At 40.0% G+C, this 24,638-nt stretch overlaps 2 protein-coding genes across 3 annotated transcripts in view; one reads left to right on the forward strand and one right to left on the reverse strand.

Annotated features, from left to right (window-relative positions):
* BOC (BOC cell adhesion associated, oncogene regulated) overlaps nucleotides 1-2,656 on the forward strand; it is a 36,009-nt gene extending 33,353 nt beyond the window's left edge. For both annotated transcript variants that reach the window (XM_080820873.1, XM_080820874.1), the window contains exon 18: nucleotides 815-2,656. In XM_080820873.1, the coding sequence (XP_080676999.1) occupies nucleotides 815-1,002 (188 nt within the window). In that variant the 3' untranslated portion in view covers nucleotides 1,003-2,656. The remainder of the gene's footprint in view (nucleotides 1-814) is intronic.
* Nucleotides 2,657-5,034: 2,378 nt separating this feature from the next.
* CFAP44 (cilia and flagella associated protein 44) overlaps nucleotides 5,035-24,638 on the reverse strand; it is a 167,528-nt gene continuing 147,924 nt past the window's right edge. Inside the window, exons 29-35 of the mRNA XM_080822400.1 lie at nucleotides 19,075-19,185; nucleotides 17,692-17,822; nucleotides 15,049-15,165; nucleotides 13,835-14,036; nucleotides 9,484-9,644; nucleotides 8,219-8,353; nucleotides 5,035-5,538 (exon numbers count right to left, since the gene is read on the reverse strand). Coding sequence (XP_080678526.1) covers nucleotides 5,350-5,538; nucleotides 8,219-8,353; nucleotides 9,484-9,644; nucleotides 13,835-14,036; nucleotides 15,049-15,165; nucleotides 17,692-17,822; nucleotides 19,075-19,185 — 1,046 coding nt within the window. The 3' untranslated portion in view covers nucleotides 5,035-5,349. The remainder of the gene's footprint in view (nucleotides 5,539-8,218; nucleotides 8,354-9,483; nucleotides 9,645-13,834; nucleotides 14,037-15,048; nucleotides 15,166-17,691; nucleotides 17,823-19,074; nucleotides 19,186-24,638) is intronic.

Here is a 24,638-nt window from a genome sequence, read left to right on the forward strand (position 1 = left end):
AAGAAGCCCTTTTGGTCTTGGCATTTTAAAACCATTCACAAATTCCAGCCACTTCTCATCACACCAAGAGGCATTGTCTAATCATCCCAAATACCTTGATTTGTTGGGTCTTGCCTCTTAATTAAGGGATGGGATGATATCAGTCATTAAGCAGCCGAGTCTCACATCATCATCCTAACTCTGCTCCCACAGAGCCTTTGCTCCAGGGGCCTCAGTGCACGCTGCCCACCCCATAGTCCTCTTTCGTGCCTGGCTCTCGGAAATCAGCAGAGGCTCAGTTGGGGCACAGGCTGTTTCAGAAAATTGGCTAATGCTTCTTAGATCCCATGGCATGAATTGTCTATTTGCATGCAGATCCTAGACTCTGTCTCTGGGAGATAAAATTCTAAGACAGGGACCTCCTAGGGCCAGACCAGAGCATCATCAAAACGGAACTCCATCTGGGCTGGGATGGTTATGCCCAGAGAAATCGTACCAGAGGGGTAGACTAGCAGCTTATATCTGGGAAGAACAGGGCTTTCTTCCACATTTCATGGGCTCAGCTGACTTCATTTGCCCCAGGGTATAGGTTTAATGCTTAAGAGTCTCTGGGATTCCATCATTGAAATGTGTAGGTGAGACATGGGTAAACAAGTGCCCCCTGCAGGTCTCTGAGACCTTAGATCAGAAATGCCCTTGCCATAGTTAATGTGTTTCTGCCTCTCTTTTAGGGCCAGTGTAACCAACTCCCATCACAGAGACTGACCCAGTACCACTGAGCAACGGTTCCTGGTCAGTCTGGATTTTCATGTTTCCCATTTTTCTCTCCCTTCAGGGCCCCCTTGCTGCTTAGGCCTTGTACCAGTTGAAGAGGTGGACAGTCCTAACTCCTGCCAAGTGGGTGGAGGAGACTGGTGTTCCCAGCACCCCGCCGGGGCCTACATCGGGCAGGAACTTGGGATGCGGCTCTCCCCCAGCCCACCGGTGCATGTAGCTTTTGAAACACCACCTCCTACAATTTAGGCAGAAACCAATATCCCAGAAAGACTATTGTTTTTAAAAAGAGAAAAAATTGGTATTTATTTTTCTATAATAGCCATATTTATATATTTATGCACTTGTAAATAAATGTATATGTGTTTTTATAATTCTGGAGAGACACAGAGAATTCTACCCATTGAGGTATGAGAGGGAAATCAAAGATGCCCTGATAACAGAATTCCACCTGGCAAGAGTAACACAGACTAAGGAGGCAGCACGAGGCCCCCAGAGAAGCTGCTGAGAGGAAGAATCTTAGGCACATCGTCTGCAACGACGACGAGGGAAAAGCAAGGGCCCCAGTGTCATAGGCTGGAGACGCTCGTGAAGACGGCTGGACCGGGTACTGCAGGAGACCTTTTCAGAAGATGCTGATGAGCACAGACTAAGATGTGTATTGTTCTATAAGCATTAACAAGCCTTCCAGAATCAATAATCTATGGCGACCTAGCTCTGTAAAAACAAACACTGTAACTAACTTCTAAATAAATGTTTAGTCTTCCCTGTAACCTTCAACTTAGTCACAGATGAGTCAGCATCCTCTTTAGATGTTAGGATTCAGTTCGAGTATTTGAAGAAAATCTCCACTTGTGACATCTCAGCTCTGGCAAGAGTTTGAGAGCTGGGAAAGGTAGCAGATGTCTAATTCTTTGTCTTTTTAAGTATTGTGTTAGTAACTGTTTAGTCCGAGAGGGAGACAGTGTGAAGCAGTTAAAGCAGCAGATTTGCAGTTCTCTAACGGAATGGACTTCAGGCAAAGCTTTGGTCACAGAGATAGGTGTGGATGATGGAGTATTTTCTCCAGAATGCCATTTTAGTTAAGTGCTAGGCTGCACGTGTGGTGCCTGATAAAACTCACTTTCCTTCTTTCCAAAGATAGACCGACATTGCCAGAGGAGTTGAATCACTAGTTGTTTAAAATCAACATTTACTTACGTCCATAAACCACAGGATCAACCTTTATGCGTGCAACTGGCACTAGCTGGAGGCTGAAGCCTTGCACGGAAAGCCCTAATGCTCAGCTATTCTCAGGAGGGAAATCTGTGTGCTGGGCTTCAGCAAAGGTGAGTGACAGACGCCGGGCGGCCTGAGGCTGTCCATCTGGGTAGGAGTCCTGGGGCCAGACTTGCCCACCCTAGTCACACCGGGAAGAAACCAGCCTCTCAGACAAGTGCACCCTCTACTGGCCGGAAGGGATACCAGGCCCTTGGTCACATGTTTTTTTCTGTCCAACAGCTAAACTGGAAAAAGCGTTCTCAGCGAGATGCGACATGATCTTCAGAAAAGTTGTATTTGAAAAATATCTTAAGAAATAAAATGAAGGGCTTTAAGGAACATGGAAATGACAGAAGAAATAAGTTGTGACTTGAGCCACGACCCTGCACTGTGGGCCTGAAAGTCACTTCCAAGAGTAGGACCAGGCCAATACTTCTTCACTCAGCTAATCCAGGGCCTCTCAGAGCTGGGCTGTAACTCACCTCCTAGCCCACTGGCTTTAAATTTTATTAGTTTTTTTTGCTCCTTGATGAACCCAGGTAGTTGTCAAAGTCAATTGTGGTGAACTTTTAAGGAAGTGATATGTAAAATTGCTTTCTGCACAGCCCTGGAACCATAACAATATTGAGTGGTTTTTGCTCTCAAAAAAAAAAAAAAAAAAAAAATCACTTCTAAGGCACACTACATGAGATATATATGCATATTTACCTTAGTCAATTGCGGGAAAAGACAAAAGTTATCAGGCCTCTAAATTTTAGCCTAGAAAATTAAGCAGCTTAGATACTCAATTTCATTGTATTTTCTAGTTCTTTAGATTCCGAGTAATTATAGTCCTTTTTAAAAGACCGATTCAGCGGGCAAGGGCTTTATAATGTACCAAGGGTAGAGTAAGACCTAGTGGGCACGCGCTACAGAGGGTGCAGAGCCCAGCTCAGGCCCAGAGCTCTCTCCAGGCAGCAGTCCTCCAGGACAGGACAGCCAGACTTGGCAACAGTGAGCAACTGTGACACAAGGGCTTCACTCAGCAGCTGCTTTTTCTTCTAGTGTTGGGTTTTGAGGATACTGTGGACAAGGGTTCAAAAGAGCCAAGTTAACATTAGCAGTTGACCCAGAGGTAACGCATTGTGGATGGGTTTTGGCCTCACAGAAGTAAGGCGGCTTTCTCTGAGACACAGCCAGAGGCAGAGAATAGTCTGATCAGGGAAGTAGGGGTGAATGGAAAGTTAGCCCCTGCCAAAGCCGAGCCCTAGTGGTCTCCTGTCTAAAGCTGAATTTCCCAAAGACTCTGATACTATACTTAAGTACAGATTAAGACTAAATCTGGAATCAAGTAGAAATGAAACTAAAGCTAGCTCTAGGTCTTGTCCAATTCAAAATAAAAAACAACTGAGTATTAACTATATTGTCAGACCCAGAGGATGAAGGCCTCACTATTGGGGATGTAAGTGGTGATTTAGTCTAGTTCAATTTGGGGAGAAAATCCTGATTGGTTACAGAGTGGAAAGACTCAGGGTATCTTTGCCATGGCTCTTCCATAGACTCTCAAGTCATTCCTGCTACAGTTAGAATCATAGAATTTCAGAATGGGAAAGAGAGCTTATCCAAATCCTTCATTTGTCAGATAATAAAATGAGGCCCAGGAAGATTACGTAACTTCCCCTGGCTCTCACCACCATCTAGGGAATGGTGTCTCCCCGGAGACCAACCCCTTTCTCCTGGCAGTTGCTCATTGTGATAGCCAGCCAGCGAGGAACGGAAGCCTCCTGCCAAACAGCTAAGTGAGTGCATCTGGAAGTTGCCCTTCCAGCTCCAGCCAAGCCTCACAGGGCTGTGGCCCCAACTCCCAGCTTGACCATAACCTTGTGAGCAGCCCGCTCAGCTGCTCTCAGGAACCAGGGTGAGATAAGTGCCTGTTGTGTTAAGCAACGTTCGGGGGACCTTCGTGTAGCAATAAATAAGTAAAACTCTCAGAGCTACGACTAGCACAAAAAGCTTGAAGGGCACACATAGTTTAGGGCTTACAACAAGAAAGTGATAGCGGGTGTCTCCAGTAGAGAAGCTACTTCACCAGAGTATTTAAACTAATGGGCACAAATTATTCAGTTCTCTTAAATAGGAAAAGGAAAACATCTTTGAAAGGAAGCAAGTCCTATCTCATGTGAAGAGACGGGTCAGCAGGCTAGTCACAGTTAAGAAGACGATGCTGCTGGGTCACGTTCTACATTGGTGTAACGTTGCCTTCCTCATCTTTCCTTCTCCATGACGGACTTATATTCTGGGACAGCTCAGTGGAGAAGCTCATTCATATATATGAACCCATAGAGCTCTGAACCTAACGTGCTGAGCTCTGTTACTAACAGGGATCCAAATAGCAGGGAGATCATTCCCAAATGGGCACAACCATCAGCCATGACTTCCCATCACTGCTTACCCCCAAACAAAAAGGACAATCAAGTTAATTTAAAATGTTACGCACAATCAAAAGTGATGGTTAGAGACAGTCTCTCAGAGTGATATAACCTATCAAGACTTAGGGATCTACATCAAAAATAGCAAGTGACTCCACCAGAATCCAAAAGAAAATGCAGAGGACATGAAAAACTGTGGGAATACTTAGAATACCGGTAGAGCTGCAAACACCTTCAGAGAAAAGCCGCCTTGTTGACCGTTTTGCAAAACACACTCCTGTGCTCCATTCAGAGCTGAGGAGTTTGCACAGCCAGGGCTGAGCAGGAAACTGGGTAGTCTGCTTTCTGCCAGTCCCAAGCTAACCACTCTGTCTGCATTTCCTGCAGCCTGAGCCCTCAAATAACTGCTCTGTGAAGTCCACAATGTCAGAATTCTGATTTGCATCTCATTCGAAGATACTGCTGGCAGAATAGCTCCTGCTTTTGTTTTTGTTCTCTCAGAAAACACAGTATCAGAGTTTATTTTCCAAGGACTGAAAAAAGCAACTTTTCTCACAGCTTGCTAGTTTTTCCTGCCGACAGCTAAAAATTCAGATAAGCAAGAGACAAATTTCCTACAAGATATATTGCAGGTGCTTTCTTGAAGTTTTGCGATACATACAGCCTTCTGAGGCTCCATATTCAGTCCATTGGGTTCCAAACAGATCTAAAATGGTTCAGTTCAAAGGGAAATAGATGTTGGGGGCTAGAGTCCATTCTAAGATAACCACATTAGAGAAGAGTTATTAATACTATATGACTAGATCTGGTCTTAGACTTTTAAACAAATTCACTTTAAAATAATAGGACTATTGCAGCCAGCAAGGAAACAGACTTCTGGTAAGTCGTGTGTCGGAAATCTTGGATGGATTTGAGGAAAAAAGCAAACTTAAAGGCCCATGGGCTTCATCTCCTCTTGCGGAGGCTGAATGGGTGGGAGGATAAGACCACCTTTCTTACGCAAGAGAGCAATCTCTTCCTTTAAGGTGGAAATCCTTTCTGCCTGCAGTTGGATCAATTCGGTGACCTTCTGTCTTGCCACAATGTCTGCCTTCTGAGGGCCCTGGAAGGCATTGCCCTGTTGAAAGAAAACACCTCCCTGCTTTAAGCATTACACGGAATGTGAAAAATTCCCCATTTTTAAGCTGGTGCTTATCTTACTGTCAGTTTAAATACCCATTGCTCCTTATTTTCAGGGGCCTTCAATTCTTCCACTGAAATCCCACCATCAGAAATGTGCCCCCCTGGCCTAATGAGTAACTCTTAAAATGAAAATCCCATTAAGTGAGCAATCTGTCATTCCTACTGTAGAGAGCTCAGCACTGAAACCATAAAGGGCGGGGTACCCACCCCCCTTTCTCTATACAGCCCATATTTTGTTTCCCAAAAAGGAAATCTCTATTTCCTCATCTGATTCCTTCCCTTGTCCAGCCAACTCCTGCTATGCTTCAGACATTACATTGTTTGTTTTTTTTAATTTTATTTATTTATTTGACAGCAACAGTGAGAGAGAGAACACAAGCAGGGGGAGTGGGAGAGGGAGAAGCAGGCTTCCCGCAGAGCAGGGAGCCCCATGTGGGATGCAATCCCAGGAGCCTCGGACCATGACCTGAGCTGAAGGCAGACGCTTAACAACTGAGCCACCCAGGCACCTCCAGAAATTATTTTTAAGGCCTTTGTCCGTGGACTAGATTAGGATTTCCTGTTCTGTGTCCTTTCAGAACATTGAACCATTAAAATTTATATCTGAGACTCCTTTTTCAGGTTGAAAAAGTGGCCATTTCATACAGTTCAACCTAACTGCCTATGTGAGATCTTTCTTGCAAGATCCGGTGCCTTTAAGAGCTAGATGGATCTCACCACCCTACGTAGCACCCATCCTAGAGCATGGTACTTAAGTATATGCTCAATAAGCTTTGAAAGCACATTAAAGGGAAGAAGATGACACTTATGTAGTATCCATTCCGTGCTTAGAGGTCAGGCAGTTGTCATGCGACTTTGAAGGAAACTTCAAAGAATCACTGAGACAATCAGAGAGCTATTGGCACTGGCATCACAGGCCCACTAAGCCTAAAACCCTCAGTCATCACCTCCAGACCTCTTGTTAAGTGAGGAAAATGATCTTTGTTTGTTCAAGCTACTCTCCACAGGGCTTTTGGCTACTTGTAGCTAAGCCCAGGCCTCCGCTCATGGCATCACTCTAGGTGCTCACTTCGACGTCACCGTAACTTGCCCTCATTTTCCTTACCATACCCAAAGTTTGGCTATTCTTACTTTGAAATGTCTGATCCTTTTTTGTTCTTGCCACCTATATCCCAATTCATGCCTAGATTGCTGGAAGAATAATAGCAATGGAGTCAGCTTTGGAGGTGGACAGACCCTGGTTTAAAAACTCAGCACCAAAAAAAATTAAAATTAAAATTAAAATTAAAAAAAAAAAACCTCAGCACCATGTATTACCTCTGCAGTAGTTACTTAACTACTCTGAGCTTTGGAAAGTACTGTTTTGAGAGTTGTAGTATGAGATATTCCATGTAAAGAGACTATACATGAAAATATATTACTTTAATATCATAAAAATTACCGATGTAAAGATAAGGCATGGAAGGATCTGCTATGTAAAGAGACATACACTATTAATTTTCTTCCCCATTCAACTGATCTACTCAAACTCTTCATACTCTTTTCTCCAATATATCTGGACTTATCAAAGCACATAAAGTCAACAAGTGTTTATAACTGCTTATTATATGAAAATCGTGATTAGGCATTAACCTCCTGGAACACTGTCCTGACTCATCACTCAAAAATTCTTCAGTGGATAAAGGGCCCTTGATATTCAGATTTCTACTATCCTTTCATATGGAATTTCCAATGATAAACCTCCCGATTCCTCTTATTCATTCTTTCTGTACTTAGGTGATTCTTGAACTCTAGCCTGCATCAGAATCTTCTGGAAGGCCTGTTAATGTTCCTGGCTGGGCCCCTCTCCCAGAGCTGCTGATTCAGTAGATCTGTGGATGGGGCCCAAGAATTTGCATTTCTAATAAATTCTCCAGGCAATGCTGATGCTGTTTTTCAGGGGACCACACTTTGAGAACCTCTGGCTCAGACCATTTCCAGGATGCTTAAAGAAAACCAAGGGAAACAATGGGCATTTTTGCAGATACTACTGTAAGAATATGACATACATTTTAAAACATATCACATATGTGTTAGGTTCCTAGAGGTTCCTAGAGGTGAACCTTGAATCAGGTGAAGCTGTATGAAATACATTGTCCACCATATACTAGGTACTAGGTATTATGTCAGGCTCAATAAACATTATATAAGAACAAGTTGAAAGTCATAAAAAATAACAAGTGTTTTAATAAAGTAATATGAGATCCCACAATTAAAGATACCCACTTTAAATCAAATGAAATAAACACATATTGGAAATGGGTATTTGTAATAAATTTAGAGATTATTTTGGTGTCATTTATACCTAAATAACCTTACCTCACCAGGACTAAGGCAAACCCCAGAGATTAGTACATATGTAAACTCGTGGCACTGAAAAGGCATACAGTAAAGCTAATCCCTCAGGCTCACCTTTAAGTAGGTACCGGCAACTTCATGTCCTCAGGGACCCAGGTGGACTGGAAGTGGTCCAAGATCAAGGTTTGTTTAAATGCCAGCACTTGATATTCTTGTGAATAGCTACCTTCACAGAGCTTCCCCAACTCTGATAAAGGGTCTGAAAGAAAGGAACATACCTGCTGGTTCTGTAGTGTATTCAACCGAGAATCAAGTTTCTTCTTTTCAATACATAAATCATTCATCTGATGAAGCTTTTTGGTGTGTTCTTTTGTCTTCATCATCAACTCCCATCGCACCTGAGCAATCTTTTCCTGACAGGGTGGGAGGATGTAAAATGGGTTAAATGAGAAAGAGAGGAAACAGAAAAATACATGTTCAGATTTGATCGAAACCATTCAGCAAATATGCACATGAAAAAAATACAATCGGAAATCACTATGAAAATGCAACCAGAGCCAGCTGCATTGGCCCTGGCTCAATTAGAGAAAAGAAGAATGTGGGTATGCTCAAAGATACAAGGAGGTAAAAAAGATAGTCATAGGTATCACTTCACTGTTGAAGAATAAAATCAGTATGCATACCAAGTGCGCTATTCATTACTTAAAAGGAAGAGTATTAATTTAAGCAGTAGACTTTCATATATTTTTCTTTCCCCAGTCTTGGCCCAAGATCCTCAAGGAGCCAGCTTGCATGGCCATACATCTCCTAATGGCTTTCCTTTGTTCTATTACTGCTCCAAAAATTATTTAGATTGCATATTATCTCCAGCATTCCCCTGAAAATCTTGGATAAGCAAAGATGAGACAAGATGACACTAGGAACCTCTTTTACTGCCCTCTCTACTGATAAGACAGGAAACTGGAGAAGTCATAAGGACTTGGGGGCTTATAAAATCTTTATACAAGCTCCTATCTTTGAATCTAGCTACAATTGGGTCACTGCCTCCTCTCATAGCTCAGGGAACAATGTAGGCAGTAACATCTTCTAAGACCCTACCAGCGAAATAGTCCAAACTGGTTATAGAATTTACTACTTAGAGATGTTTTCTAATTTCCAGATCCAAAGGGCATATCACAGCTATAGGGAGAACTACAACTGGGATCCTTAAAGCACAGCGGTTCCATCTCTAATACTGTCAGAGCATTTATTTTACACTAATGTAAACCTCAAAATGGAATCTTGGTCACCATCCATTCCATTTTGTCATATTTCCATGTACCCAGGACCCCAAAACCTATGCTGCTCCTTTCACCCCAAGACAGGCAAGTCCCTTCAACCAAATGAGTGGTCAGGATGCTGAGACAGGCTTAAGATCATGGAGGAGCTGAGGGGGGCCCACAGACTTGTGTCTGGCTACTCAGATGCTACTCAGGAAACACCGATAGCATGTTGCCTTGACCCACATTCAGCCACGGTGGGTCACCTGTCCTCTTGGCCGTACCTCCCACATCTTCATTTCCTTTGCATTCGTTAGCTCCTTCCGAAGTTTTTTTATCTTTAGCTCTTCAAGCGTTGTGTTCACGGAAAGTGTTTGAAGGGCTTCTAGGTCTATCACGCGGCCAAACTTGCTGATCATAAGTTGATGGACTGTTTCTTCCATTTCTAAAACAAGACATCACTGTCTTAGTTTGTTCAGTGGCCCCCACTGTTATTAAACGAACAATACCGGTAGCAACAACTTTCCAAAGAACAGGTTTTGCAAGAGGATGGTGAAAGATTTTATGTTACCAGTTGGCTTTTCCTCCATGACTCTTCACCTGCTCCTTTCCTCACTTAATTAATATGCCCAATCCTGTGCCGTCTTTTCATCTACTTGAAAATCCTGTGTAAAGCAGACTCTGTTTTCCCCCAGGTGCTTCCACCCTCTGCTGTGCCCCTCCTCACACTGTCAAGGGCCCCAACTGGACAAGGAACTCCTCAGGTTTTTGTTTTTTTTTTAACAACTGATCTCTACAGCATCTAGTGTTAAGAACAGAGCAGGCACTTAGAGGAAGTTTCCATCATACTCCAAGTAAAAATTAAAGTCTGAGTCTCAAACATTCCAGGCTCACTCTCATCTCAGTTCCCACTGACTACAATGTTCTTCCCCGAATAGCCACATGGCTCCCTCTCACCAGCCCATTTTCTTTCTTCTTCTTCTTCTTCTTTTTTTCAAGATTTTATTTATTTGATGGAGAGAGAGAGATAGAGAGAGTGCATAAGCAGGGGGAATGGTTGAGGGGAGGGAGAGGCAGGCTCCCCACTGAGCAGGGAGCCCAATGTGGGGCTCCATCCCAGGACGCTGGGATCATGACCTGACCTAAAGTCAGACACTTAACCAACTGAGCCACCCAGGTGCCCCCAGCCCATTTTCTAAAACCAAGTTATAAGAATCATTTCCAATACACTCAGTTCTGAAGGGGTAACCAAGAGCAGGTCTTTGTCCTCTAACAGGGAAAACCACACCTTACCAGTATGCCACCTCTCCAGGGAGCTGTTCCTGGATCCTACAGACCTGAGCACTCTCCTTTCCCATCCCTTCTTAATTTTTCTTCTGAGCAATGATCTCTATCTAACATGCATTATAATATATCTTACTTTTGTTTACTGTCTTTCCTCAACATGAGAACAGTGGAACTTCTGGGGATAATTCCATATGTGGAGTCTGAGCTCCCCAAGAAAATATAATCTTGTAACAAGACTTTCTCGATCACTGGACTGCCCCCTAAGTGAAGTCTTGAAGGCCCTAAGGTATCAGAAGATGATAGAGTTCTGCAATGGTGTGGAGGTTGAATATAATGATATAACTGGCATGACTGCCATTGTGCGTGATCCAGGAGGGGCTGTTCACGTGTATTCGATGTGAGCACAGTCCCCATGGACTTGTGTAATGTAGCAGCTGTGATAATCAGTGATGCAAAAACCGAATGATGCTTAGATTATTTGCACATGTGTACTAGCTTGTGGCTGCCTGCTTGGCCTCAGTAAGAGCCTTGAGACTCTCTCCAGCTAGTGCCCTCTGCCATGACAGCCTCATGCACTAGGATGTGGACTCTGGTCCTTGCCATTCCCCCTGTGGAGCCAGCCTCATGCCCTTCTCCTGATTTGATTAGGCCAACTAGCATTTACAGGGGACATACAGCCTTCTGGAATATTTTTACCACATGCCTTCTCCGTGGTCAAGAGCTGTTTTCTCCTTGAAATGAAGTAAACTTACCCCTTCTCACCACCATGTTCTAGACTCTCCTCTTTTTGTTCACTGAGTCTGTCAAGGGAGGAAGGCAACAAAAAGCCAACTGTGGTGTTTCTCATCACTGCTAAGCCTTTGTTCTCTGGCTTACAGAGAAGGAACCTACCCCTAGGTCTACTTTCAGAATCAGGAGAGCTTCAACCAGACTCACAACTTGCTTTTCAGAAAATGGGTTGAGGGCAGGTGGGGAAAAGAACTGAAAGTTGCCGAATAAAACTTATACCACATGGAATTATTCCCTTTTATTTCCATTAACACTCTAAAAATTTGCATACTTCATTTCATCTTCACACATTTTCCCAAACTTAGGATTACCCAAACTGAAACAAGCTTCTTTCTTTGTTTTCACACTAGTTTATTCCTTGGTTTAATGAACAGTACTTTCAGATACAAGCAACATTCATGGCCTACCGAAGCCAGAGGAATGAGAAGTATGCGAGAAGTACTGGAACCTTAAGGATTACACCTGACAAAACTGTGTGTCTCTAATCAGTGTTATTTAAACATGCAGTCTTAATGTGTGTGTTTTTTTAATTTTATACTCCAGCCACCCATGAAGGCAGAACCATCAATACTCACTAGAAACTGGCCTCTACAAATCCAAGCAACCTAGACTGGTTGACTAGTTGACCACTATAGGCTTCCCATTTTTTTCTTTTATAAATTAAAATATATATTTTTTTATTCAATTGTGGTAAAATACGTAACATAAAATGTATCATTTTAAACATTTTTAACTGCACAGTTCTGTGGCATTAAAGTAGATATATATATTTTATTCAATTGTGGTAAAATACGTAACATAAAATGTATCATTTTAAACCTTTTTAATTGTACAGTTCTGTGGCATTAAAGTAGATACTAAGGTATTGGCAATATTGTTGTTTTTAAAGTTAGAAACTTCACAACGTACACTTTCTATTCCAAATACCAAATATTCAAAATGTATTTTAAAGGATAGTAATCTTTATACTGTGCATCTTATAATATCCACAACTCCAGAAAGATTAAAAATGCAAATATGAAGAACACTACTAATAGAGAAACTATGGATAAAATATCTTTATGATCTCAAAACAGGAAAGGATTTCTTAAACAAGACATATACAGACACAATGCACAAGCCATAAACATTGGTAAAATTAACTATATTAAGAATTTTAAATGTTTATATCCCAAAGTAAAGAGGCAAGTCACAAACTAGAAGGAATCTGAAGTGCCTTAAAAGGCAGAATCTAGGGCGCCTGGGTGGCTCAGTTGGTTGGGTGTCCAACTTCAGCTCAGGTCATGACCCCAGGACCCCAGAATCAAATCTCACATCAGGTTCCCTGTTCAGCGGGGATTCTGCTTCCTCTACCTTTCCCCCTGCTCATGTGTGCTCTCGCTCATGCTCTCACTCTCTTTCTTTCTCAAATAAGTAAATAAAATCTTAAAAAAAAAAAAGACAAATTATAGTAAGAACTCCCTAAAATCAATAAGAAAGCAAGAAGTAGAAGTAAAAAAAAAAAAAAAATGGTAAGGTTTATAACAGGCAAGTTACAGAAAAGGAAACACAAATAAATGGCAAATAAATGTGTGTGAAGATGCTTAAACTCACCAGAATCCAGCACACATGAATAAAAACCACAGTGAAATACAATTTAACATCCACCAGGCTGGCAAATATATTGAAGTCTGACAGCATCAAATGTTCTTGAGAATATGGAGCCTGGGCCATCTCCTCACTGACAGGGAAGTGGCAGGTGGTTGAAGGGGGGTTGAGATAAAATGGTACAACCACGTTGGAGGGCAGCTTGGCAATATACAGGAGTGCCTGCCAGAAATGCATAACACCCCTCTACAACCCAGACACCCCAGTCCTGGGAAGTCACCTTCTCCCACTCACAGGGAGATGTGTACAAGAAGGTTCACTATAGCTCCTTCATCATGAAAAATTAGAAATAGCCAAAACATCCATCAACAGAAGATTGAAAAAAAAAAAAAAAAACTCAAGAGTCCTACAATGGAATATTGTCATGGCAGTTAAAATAAAATTTTAAAAATAAATTAAAAATGAAGTGAATAAATTACAGCAGTATGGATACCTCTCAAAAATCGATTTAATAAAGTGAACCGCAAAACGATATGAATAATATTACAGTTAAAAACATACAAAGTCATTCCATATGTTGTGTGTGGATACACACATCTGCGCGTGTGCTCACCTGTCAGCCGGCCCTGGGAAGGGTCCAGCAGAACACTATCAGAAAGAGGGGTGTTCAGTTGTATCTTTCCTGTTTTGATTTCTTAAGCTTGGTGGCTAGTACCTAGGTTATGTTACTCTATATTTCATCATGCGTTAAGCCTTTTAAACTTAAGAGAAATAGTTTCCATGATAAAGGATTTATTCTTCAAAAACAAGAGGGTGACAATTCAGTGGTCTTAGGAGAAATGGTAGCTAGGAAGACAAGAAAGTATTTCCTTGCTCTCAGTGGTTCTGATTCTGTGATTACTTACTGTTTTCAGAGTTCATTCCCTCTCTTATCAAGATAGTAATAGATAATCCGTGGGCTTAGTTACTTACTGCTTATAGTTTTTGCCATCTCTCTCTTTTCTCGGATAAGCTGTTTGCGCCTCTCCCGGCATTCCTTGTTAAGTTTTTGCTGCTTGGAATTTTCCTCATGGAGCTGTATGATTCGTTCTTGCAGGCGTCCCAAGGAATGGTTAGAAAAGACCAAGGTTCCAGAAAGATCATTAGGAATTTCTCCAAATACTACATGCTCTACCTATCAAAACCAAAGCAAAACCAAGATCAAACTAAATGTAAGATCATAGAGAGCATTTCCTTTTCTGTCCCTTGTTTAGGTCATTGCCTTCAGACCTCTGTCATTCCCACCACTGAGTAAGGTAAAAGCTGGAGTGGTCTTCAGATAGTAAGCCACATTATGTCCCTGTATGGACAGCAAATCTGCCCCCAGACCACGCCTAATATCTGCTGCATAACCACAGAACAAACATTTCATGGTGGGTGCACTACGCAAATCGCTACATAAAGCCAATCCAGTCTGGGTCAGTTTACACAAAATATATGTGAGGCCAATCTAAACTTTTCCTTCTAAAATACAGCTTTCTCTCTTCACCTGACAAAATGGGGTATGAAATGCATCTCTGCACCTTAATATAAGCTGTAATTCTAATGAGTGTGGAAATGAACAAAGAGGGCAGAAAGGGAAAGGATATTTTCCTTTTGTCTTGCCCTCCCTCATTAACAAGCAGAGATTATGACAATTCTTGCATCATTAGTTCATGTCTATTTGAAGATGGTGTGCAAAGTGACGTGTGCACAAGATCCAAGATTTTAACTTCCTAGCCATTCCATTCTTAAATCATAAGCTCCCTGGGGCACCTGGCTGACTCGGTCGGAAGAGCATGTGATTCTTAACCTTGGGTCGTGAGTTTGAGCTTCACATTGGGAGCAGATACTCCTAAAAAAATAAAAATAAATTAAAAAATAAATTCAAAAAAATTAAGTCCTAGGCTCATTTCCTCACACCTGAAACAATTAACTGGACTTTGGAAGTGATAATGAGCCATCAGGAAATATGTATGTTTGGCTATGACTCTCTCACAACAATCTGAGAATGGATAAGAAAAGTTGGGGTGTCATTATTCAGGTAGAATCCTCAGCAAAGGGTTGCACTTCTTCCCACAAGTGGCCCAAGAATCTTTCCTGGGAAAGCCTGGGTATGCTGGCTCTTCTGCTCGGACAGGGTGGGGCACAGTCTCCAGACCCATCACCTGGTGGAGCTTGAGTGGAATCACCACGAGCAGTTCGTTCAACCGCTGCTGCTTCTCCCGTTGGTAAGCCTCCAGGGCCTCCTCTGCTACATTCAGGTTAGCTGCCACAACTTTCACCTGCGGAAAGCCCCATGTGTGAAATGTGATCAATGGGGATATCTTGGGAGATGAGCAGGACCTGCTCTGTTGGGCTGCAATTAAATGAATGAGCCCAGTTTGTAGCCCAGGAATGTGTATTATTTTCTTCCTGCTAAGTCACGATCCACACTGCTTTCTCAATCATTCCTATGTCTCCAGAGTAGTAAAGGTCTCGTGACTAAGAGTTCAGAAGGAATGTCCTCATCTCCCTTTTATTTTCTGCATGAAAAGCAGCTCTCAGCATGGAATGTCTTTGTCAAGATGGTGGGAATCTCACCGGGCCATCAATGACCTCAATAAACAAGAGGAAAAAGCCCTTTAAAGGAACAAAACTACTAACTACGGTACTCATGAAGCATGTTTTTCATCTAAAAAATCTGAATTTTCCAAATCATTTTCTACTTACAAGAGAAGAAGCAATCTACCAAAAATATTTGTGAATATGAAGTCTTAATGATACTTTCCAGCCACAATGCACTCAGCCAAAGAATGAAGTCAGAGAAGGGATTCTCAGAAACACACCATTATTGACTGTCTACCATTGCTACACCATTTGGGGTGTGAAAAATGTCCTCACATGTGTTGTTTTATTTAATATTACAGTGAACTCCTGCAAGGTGTCCCAATTAATGGGGGGCATTTGTGATCAATTAAATAAGGTCAAGATATCCACTGAGTTATTTGACAAAATTGGTAATTGGGAATCTTATCTAAGGGATGTGGTCATAATTTTGGATCTAATACTTGTTTCATGTTCATCCTTTTGCATGTGCTGATGCATGTACCGTTTGCTGCCCATGATGACCCCCTGGAGGCATACCACAGGCCCTTGGACCAACCCCCAGATAGACTCTAACTGCCACACAGCCTGCCACCCCATTTCAGCAGGAAGCAGCCAGAGAGGTCATTGTCCCATTCTCTGGGGTTGGGGTTAGGGTTAGGGTTAGGGTTGCTCTTCCAGGCAGAGGAATGAGTAAGGGACAGGTGGGGCTAAGTAGGGAGAGATACATAAGGGGCTATGTGATCAGTCTCACAGAAATCACAAAAATGTAGAGGTGTGGGGAAACCAGAGATAAGGGGACAAATTGGACCCCCCTGTCCTAGGTGTGGGGGAGCTGGGTGTCTTTTTTATGATAATCACCAGTGACCAACAAAGAATAACCAGACCCTAAAAAGGAAGTAAGCCCCTGAAGGTGTTACCACTAGTATTTGCTCAGTGGTGATATCAATAGAGATGTTAAAAGGACTTAAGTTCTCTCATTAGCTTTCTAAAAAAGACTAACCCTAGGGGCCCCTGGGTGGCTCAGTGGGTTAAATCTCTGCCTTCAGCTCAGGTCCTGATCTCAGGGTCCTGGGATGGAGCCCAGCATGGGAGGAACCCATCCCTGCTCAGCAGGGAGCCTACTTCCACCCACCCCCTACTTCCTCCCACCCCACCCCCCACCGCCTGCCTCTATGCCTACTTGTGATCTCTCTCTCTCTCTGTCAAATAAATAAATAAAATCTTAAAAAAAAAAGACTAACCCTAAAGGCCCTCAGTGGCCACCCTGTCAGGACCCCTCTCAACTCCTGAGAGCTTTTTCTATATCTTCACTTAATAAACTTCTATTGCTTTACTCAAACACACACACAATATATATATATATATATATATATATATATATATATATATATACACACACACACACATATTTAGGACTATGAATTAAGCAATGTTGCCCTAGGAAAGAGTATCTAAAAGAGAAAATTAGCAAATAACAAAAGGAAAATATTCTGCAAATAAGGCAGAAATCAAATCCATTAACATAATTATACTGGAAGTTTAGCTCTATGGTCTCCAACATGAGATGCCCATCTCCCAGAGGGTAAATAAAGTGATCTATTAGGGCACAGAAAGAAAAGATCAGTTTCTATTTCTATTTATTTTTATCTTATTCTTTTTCATTTCTGTTTTTGTGACTGTTTCCTAATATACAAAATATATTAGTAGAATAATTCATGGATATAATTTGTAAATAAATATACATGTATTGTATATAATTTTTTTTTTTACTTATAGAAGTATATAATAAAAAAGTTTGGAAATCAATGATTTAGATAAAGAAAGGCCAAACTTCAAAAGAACCAACGGCCCCCATCACAACTGTGTTTGAAGAGGAAAACCTTAAAATATAACACTTAAAATGTTTAGGGACACCTGGGTAGCTCGGTCAGTTAAGTGTCTGCCTTCAGATCAGGTCATGATCCCAGGGTCCTGGGATCGAGCTCCATGTTGGGCTCCCTGATCAGCAGGGAGTCAGCTTCTCCTTCTGCCTGCCACTCCCCCTGCTTGTGCTCTCTTTCTCCCTGACAAATAAAGAAAATCTTTTAAAAAATGAATAAATAAAATGTTTCTTCCCTGGGGAGAAGGCCTAACTCATGTCATTTCTATGAAACAGCAGTACGGTAGCTGGGAGGGTGGCTAGCACACTGGGAGAGGAGGAGTAAGTAAGTATATCATCATACTTTTTTGGATAGTGTATCATGTTCCTTTCTGAGGTTATCGATAATTTTCTTTTCTTCCACTAAGGCCTCCTCAATGTCCAGCCTCTTCTCTCGAAGTTGAAGGGCCAATTCAAAAAGACCCACATCGCAATCTGAAAAGACAGTCAAAATTAAAAGAAACCCCCACTGTTATGGAACGTACTGATATTAGAAGTGGGGATTTTGGAGCTTCAGAATTAATAATGACCATCTGTGGGTCCACTCTAGCACACTTTCATTCCACTTCAGGCTCCACTGTTCCAGGTGAAATTATTAACGATATAAGTAATCCTGATAGTAATTCTGATACCAGCACTGAGTTCTAAGCAGTACCATGAGTCAGGCTTTCTGTTTAGGCATTTTATTTACATTTTCTCTCTATCTCAAGTCTCCTAGGCCTTTGCGAGGTAGAAACTGTTGTTTCCACTTTATAGGTGAGGACCTGAAGTCTCAGAGAGGTCATATAGCTGATAATGTGAACCAATGCAACTCAGGTACAGTATCTCTGTGTTAATTTCCACTATATCACACTACAGTCCACCAGGCAATTGATAAAGAATGTGAAAATAAGAGTACTATGGTGGAATTTGGAAACCTCAGTTCTAGCCCTAGTTCCCCCTCCAAACTAGCTGTGAGACTTTTTTCAGGCCATTTAATCCTGCTGTAAACAAGGATTATTTATAAGGATCCTGCTGTTAACAAGTTGTATTATAATCTTTTGAGTTCTATTTTACTCACACATACGATTTTGGGAAGAATCTTACTTACAACATTAAAATAAGATTTAAACTTTATTTGAAATTAAGCTTTAAAATTTAATTTAAAATCCATATAAAGTGGCTACAAAAATAAATTTCATACCAAAAAGAAGTTGTCTTTTCTTTACTGGACTATTCATCTATTGAGACTGGAAGAATATTGGTCTGGCTACTTCAGACTGGTTCTATCAGTGAAAACTGAGAATATAAATTGCTAAACATCGCCAGGAAACTGGCACAAAGTGCCCTTACAAAATGGATTTTAAATATGAAAATTTGAATGGGTTTATCAAAAAGATAAAGCTTTGTAAAAAAAAAAATGTGCACACGCGCACACACTACAATCTGTTATCTCTGCATAATTTGACTTTGAATCAACTATAAGTTATCTGTAAATTTATTTGTCATTCATAAATGGCTGCCTAAGGGAAAAGAAAATAAATCATCCAGAGAGCCAAATACAAGTATTCATTAGATTACTTCACACAATTTCAACCATGCTTCCCTCAAATTTTATGAGACAACTGAGAATCCAAAAAAGGATCTCCTTGATATTATCAGTCCATGTTCACACTTCACAGAGAACAAATGTTTTTATCCAACTTACTTGTTGGGCAAATAGAATCATCAAAAACCTCATCATCAGATCCAGACTCATCTTCATCACTCTCTAAGCTAGATTCTTCTTCACTTGATTCATCACTTTCTTCATCTTCATCTAAATAGAGAAGAAGGCATTATTAATATGCAGAGAATTCCCTGTGTTAAGCTAAATCTCAGATTTTAAAAAATAAAGTTTTTTTTCAGTGAGTCAATGGGAAGAAAACAGATAAAGCAGGCAATTAGTCAAAATTTTTGTAGATTTCTTTGGGTAATTTTTTTTTTTTTTGCCATCTTAAATTCTTCTAATTCAAGCCAATCCCTATCAAAACACAAATAGTATTTTTCACAGAACAAAAATGAATAATCCTAAAATTTATATGGACCCACAAAAGACCCTGAAGCCAAAGCAATCTTAAAAGAACAAAACTGAAGGTATCACAATCCCAGATTTCAAGATATACTACTAAACTATAATAATTAAAACAGTATGGTACTGGCACAAAAATAGACACATAGATCAAGAGAACAAAATAGAGAGCCCAGAAATAACCCCACACTTAATATGGTCGCTCTATGACAAAGGAGGCAAGAATACACAATGGGGAAAACACAGTCTGTTTAACAAATGGTGCTGGGAAAACTGGACAGCTAAAAGAATGAAACTGGGCCACTTCTTTTATACCATACATAAAAATGAACTCAAAATGGATTAGAGACCTAAATGTGAGACCATAAAACTCCTAGAAGAAAGTTGGCAGTAATTTCTTTGACATCAGCCATAGAAACATCTTTCTAGATATGTCTCCTAAGGAAAGAGAAACAAAAGCAAAAATAAACTGTTGGAACTGCACCAAAATAAAAAGCTTTTACAGAGTGAAGGAAATCATCAACAAACTAAAAAGTGAACCCAATGAATGGGAGACGATATCTGCAATGATAGATGCAATAATGGGTTAACATCCAAAATATATAAAGAACTTACACAACACCCAAAAACAAAACAAAACAAAACAACAACAACAACAAAAACCCCACAAATAATCTGAATAAGAAATGGACAGAGAACCTGAAAGACATTTCTCCAACAGATGGCCAACAGACATGGGAAAAGATGCTTAACATTACTCATCATCAGGGAAATACAAATCAAAACCACAATGAGATATCACCTTATACTTGTCAGAATGGTTAGATTCAAAAAGACAAGAAATAACACATGTTGGCAAGGATATGGAGAAAAAGGAACCCTCACACACAGTTGGTGGGAATGTAAACTGATGCAACCACTGTGAAAAACAGTATGGAGGTTCCTCAAAAAATTAAAAATAGAACTACCACAAGATCCAGTAATTCCATTGCTGGGTATTTACCCAAAGAAAATGAAAACACTACTTCAAAAAGATATTTGCACTCTTACGTTTATTGCAGCATTATCTGCAATGACCAAGATAAGGATTATTACTCAGCTCCCAAAAAAGAAATGAGATCCTGCTACTTGCAACAACGTGGTTGGACTTAGAGGGTACAATGCTAAGTGAAATAAGTCAGAGAAAGACAAAGACCATATGATTTCACTTACACAGGGAATCTAAAAAAACAAATGAAAGAACGACAATAACAAAACAAAACAAAAACAAACAAACAAAAAACAAGCAGAAACAGAATCATAAATACAGAAAACAAATGGATAGTCTCCAGAAGGGAAGAGGGGCAGAGGGATGGGCAAAATGGGTGAACTGGAATGGAAGGCACAGACTTTCCAGTTACGGAATGAATAAGTCATGAGATGAAAGGTACAGCATAGGGAATATAATCAATAGTACTATATTAGTGTTACATGAGGACAGATGGTAGCTGCACTTGTGTTGAGCATAGTATAGCATATAGAGTGGTGGAGTCACTATGTTGTGCACTTGAAACGAATGTAACATTGTGTGTCAACTATACTTCAATCAAAAAATTATTTTAAAATAATAATAAAATTCTACAAAATAAAATAACCAAGTAAAAAGAAACAAACAAATAAATAAATGGTTGGGGATCCAGAGACCCAAACACAAATACCTGAGGAAGGTTGTTCAATTAATTTCAATGCACTGAATCAAAGAGGATTGAGACCAAACTGCCAAGCTGCTTCTGCTGTGACCCACCTAACACACACTTGGTTTCATAGGCCCACAATTCCTAAACCATAGTACCTTGGGAAGAAAAAAAAAAAAGACTTTCATAACTTATCTGAAGTAATGCTATTTACTATCTTTATTTAGTCGACTTAGTGTGAATATTTGTATCTTGCTGCAAAAATATTAAGGTGTTTGATTTAGAGATCCTGCACTAAGTCCTACTGGGGGTGTTAGTTGACAAAGACTCCATCCTTTGACCAAACTTGAGTCAGGCTCCTCTGAGTCCATAGTGGACCATGAGCTCAGTCCTTGACCCATTTGTCCAATTTTAGAAGAATCCCACTGAGTCAGTTTAGTAAAAATCTCACCCCTTAATATCTGATCAGATTCTTCCTTAATCCTTACCCTCACTACCTTTTCACTCTGACTGATCTTCAGCAAAAATCCTGTTAGCAAAGAATTATCCAACCTCTTAGTAATTTTCTATCCACTGACTCCCACCTGGCTCCTTGGCTATAAATCTCTACTTGTCCTTGTTGTATTCAGAGTTGAGCTGATCTCTCTACCCTATTATAAAATCTCATTGTAGTGGTGCCTCTGAATAAAGTCTGCCTTGTTCTTTAACAAGTCCATGAATGTTTGTTTCTTTAACAGTGTCATATATCTTTTATAAAATATAAGAAATATAAAAAATACTAAAATACATCTGCCTCCAAGAGTTCCACATAAGGGATTGTAGACCTCTTCCGCACAGCTCTACCCCATTTTCTTTTAAAACACATTGAAGCCATCTATGAACCATAAAACACCAATTGGCAATTTCTATTTTACAGAACATAAAATTAGAAATAAGAGATGGACCTCATACTGTTTAGAAGATTTCTTAAATTTAAGACCTCTATTAAAATTAATTTGAGTGGTCTGTACCACCTTATGAAATAAATCTCCAAAGTCTAAAATTAGAAAATTCCTACATAAATTTCTGCTTTTGGGAAGACAAATTAGATCTATTTTGTTCTTATCTGGCCTGCAAAATATAGCTAAAACCTGCATATTATATGTAGAACAAACATAAGAGTCTGAAAAACAGAGAGGAAGCAGACTAAATATGAAACTCAGAAGCTGAAGAACAATACTGTGGTGAATTTTTTGGACCTTTTTTTTGCCTCCTAGATCTCAGACTTAGAAATGAGTAAGTCAACAACCTGGAAACACCAGCAGATATGGACATAAAACAGCCTAACCATAGCCTACCCTCTCTAGCCAAATGGCCAAGAAAGAAGTAACCAGGATAAAAATGTTTCCATAACCAATTATGAACACACTTTAAGCAAATGAAAAATACAAAGCCTGTTCAAAGAAATAAAAAGTATCAGAAAAAAAGGATACAAAGAAGAACTAAATAGAAATGTTAGAACTGAAAATACAATAACTAGATAAGAAAATCAATAGATGGGCTCAACAGCAGAACAGAGGGGAATAGAGGAAAGCATCCATAAACATGAGGACAGAACAATAAAATTATCCAGTTTGAAAAGGAAAAAGAAAAGTGAAAAACAAACCCCAGACCTCAGAGCCTCAGGGACCTATGGGACTATAATGAAAGGTCAAACATTTATGACATGAGTCCCAAAAGGACTGACGGAAGAGAAGTTTCTTAAAAGCACTTGAAGGGGTGCATGGGTGGCTCAGTGGGTTAAAGCTTCTGCCTTCAGCTCAGGTCATGATCCCGGGGCCCTGAGATCAAGCCCTGCATTGGGCTCTCTGCTCAGCAGGGAGCGGACTTCCCTTCCTCTCTCTCTGCCTGCTTCTCTAACTACTTGTGATCTCTGTCTGTCAAATAAATAATAAATAAAATCTTAAAAAGAAAAAAAGCACTAGAAGAAATAATGACTGAAAACTTCTCAAATTTGGCAAAAGACATAAGCTGACAGATTAAAGGAGTGAACCTTCATTGGTATGAATCCCAAGAATCTACTCCAAGACACATCACAGTCAAATGTCTGGAAACTAAAGACAAAAAGACTTAATGTTGTGAGAGAAGTGAGACTTCACTTTGGGAGGTGAACAGTTTGAATATCAGAGGATTTCTTATCAGAATCCATAGAGGCCAGATGGAAGTAGCACAATATTTTTTAAATGCTGAAAGAAAGAAATAGTCAACCTAGTATCCTATACCCAGTGAAAATGTCTTTCTGAAATAGGAAATCAAGACATTTTCAGATTAAGGGAAAATAAAAAAAAAAACTTGCCACTAGTACACTTGCCCTAAAAGAATGGACAAAGGAAATTCTCTAAACAGAAGGAAAATAATTTTTTTAAAAAGGAAGTCTGGAACATCATCAAGGAAAAACTAGCAAGGTGAGCAAAAATACAGGTAAATATAAAATATATATATAGGTAAAAAAATACCTCCTTTTGAATGTTTAAATTATGTTTGGTGGTTGAAGCAAAAGTTATAACATTGTCTGATGTGGTTCTAGATGTATGTAGAGGAACTGTTCAAGACAATTATATTATAAATGGAGGTGATAAAGGAATATAAAGGCAGATGAGGATTCTATACTTGACTTAAACTGGTAAAATGAGAACACTGGAGGTCTAGAATAAATTATGTAATTATAATGTAATTTATAAAGTAACCACTAAAAAAGTTATGCAAAGAGATACACTCGAAAGACTAGAAAAAACCAGGGCACCTGGGTAGCTCAGTGGGTTAAGCCCCTGCCTTCGGCTCAGGTCATGATCTTAGGGTCCTGGGATCGAGCCCCGCATCGGGCTCTCTGCTCAGCAGGGAGCCTGCTTCCCCCTCCCTCTCTCTGCCTGCCTCTCTGCCTACTTGTGATCTCTGTCTGTCAAATAAATAAAGTTAAAAAAAAAAAAAGACTAGAAAAAACTAAAATGGAATTCTAAAAAATATCCAAGTAACCCACAGGAACAGAGGAAAATGTAGAAGAGAGAAAGCAGAAAGAATGTAAAAAAATAAATAAATGGCAGACTTAAGCCCAAATATATTAAATGTAAATAGTTTAAGTACACCAATTAAAAGACAAAGAATAGATAAAAAACATTAACAGTGTGTTGTCTACTAAAAATTCACTTCTCATATAACATAGTCAAATTGAAAGTAAAGGGAGTAGAAGAAATATCATGTAAACATTAATCAGAGCCAAACAGGAGTGGCTATATTAACATCAAATAAAGTAGACTACAGAGCAAAGAAAATTACTCTGGACAGAGAAAGACTTTATCTAATGATAAAAGTGTCCCTCTATCAAGAGAACATAGTAATCCTGAATGTGTATTCATAAAACAAAGCTGTGAAATATGGAAGCAAAAATTGACAGAAATGAAAGGAGAAATAGATAAATCCATGATTATATTTGGAGACTTTAACATCTCTTCTCTCAGCATTTGATTGGAACTATACAGAAAATCAACAAGA

Source organism: Martes martes (assembly GCF_963455335.1).
Source record: "Martes martes genome assembly, chromosome: 1".
Taxonomy (NCBI): domain Eukaryota; kingdom Metazoa; phylum Chordata; class Mammalia; order Carnivora; family Mustelidae; genus Martes; species Martes martes.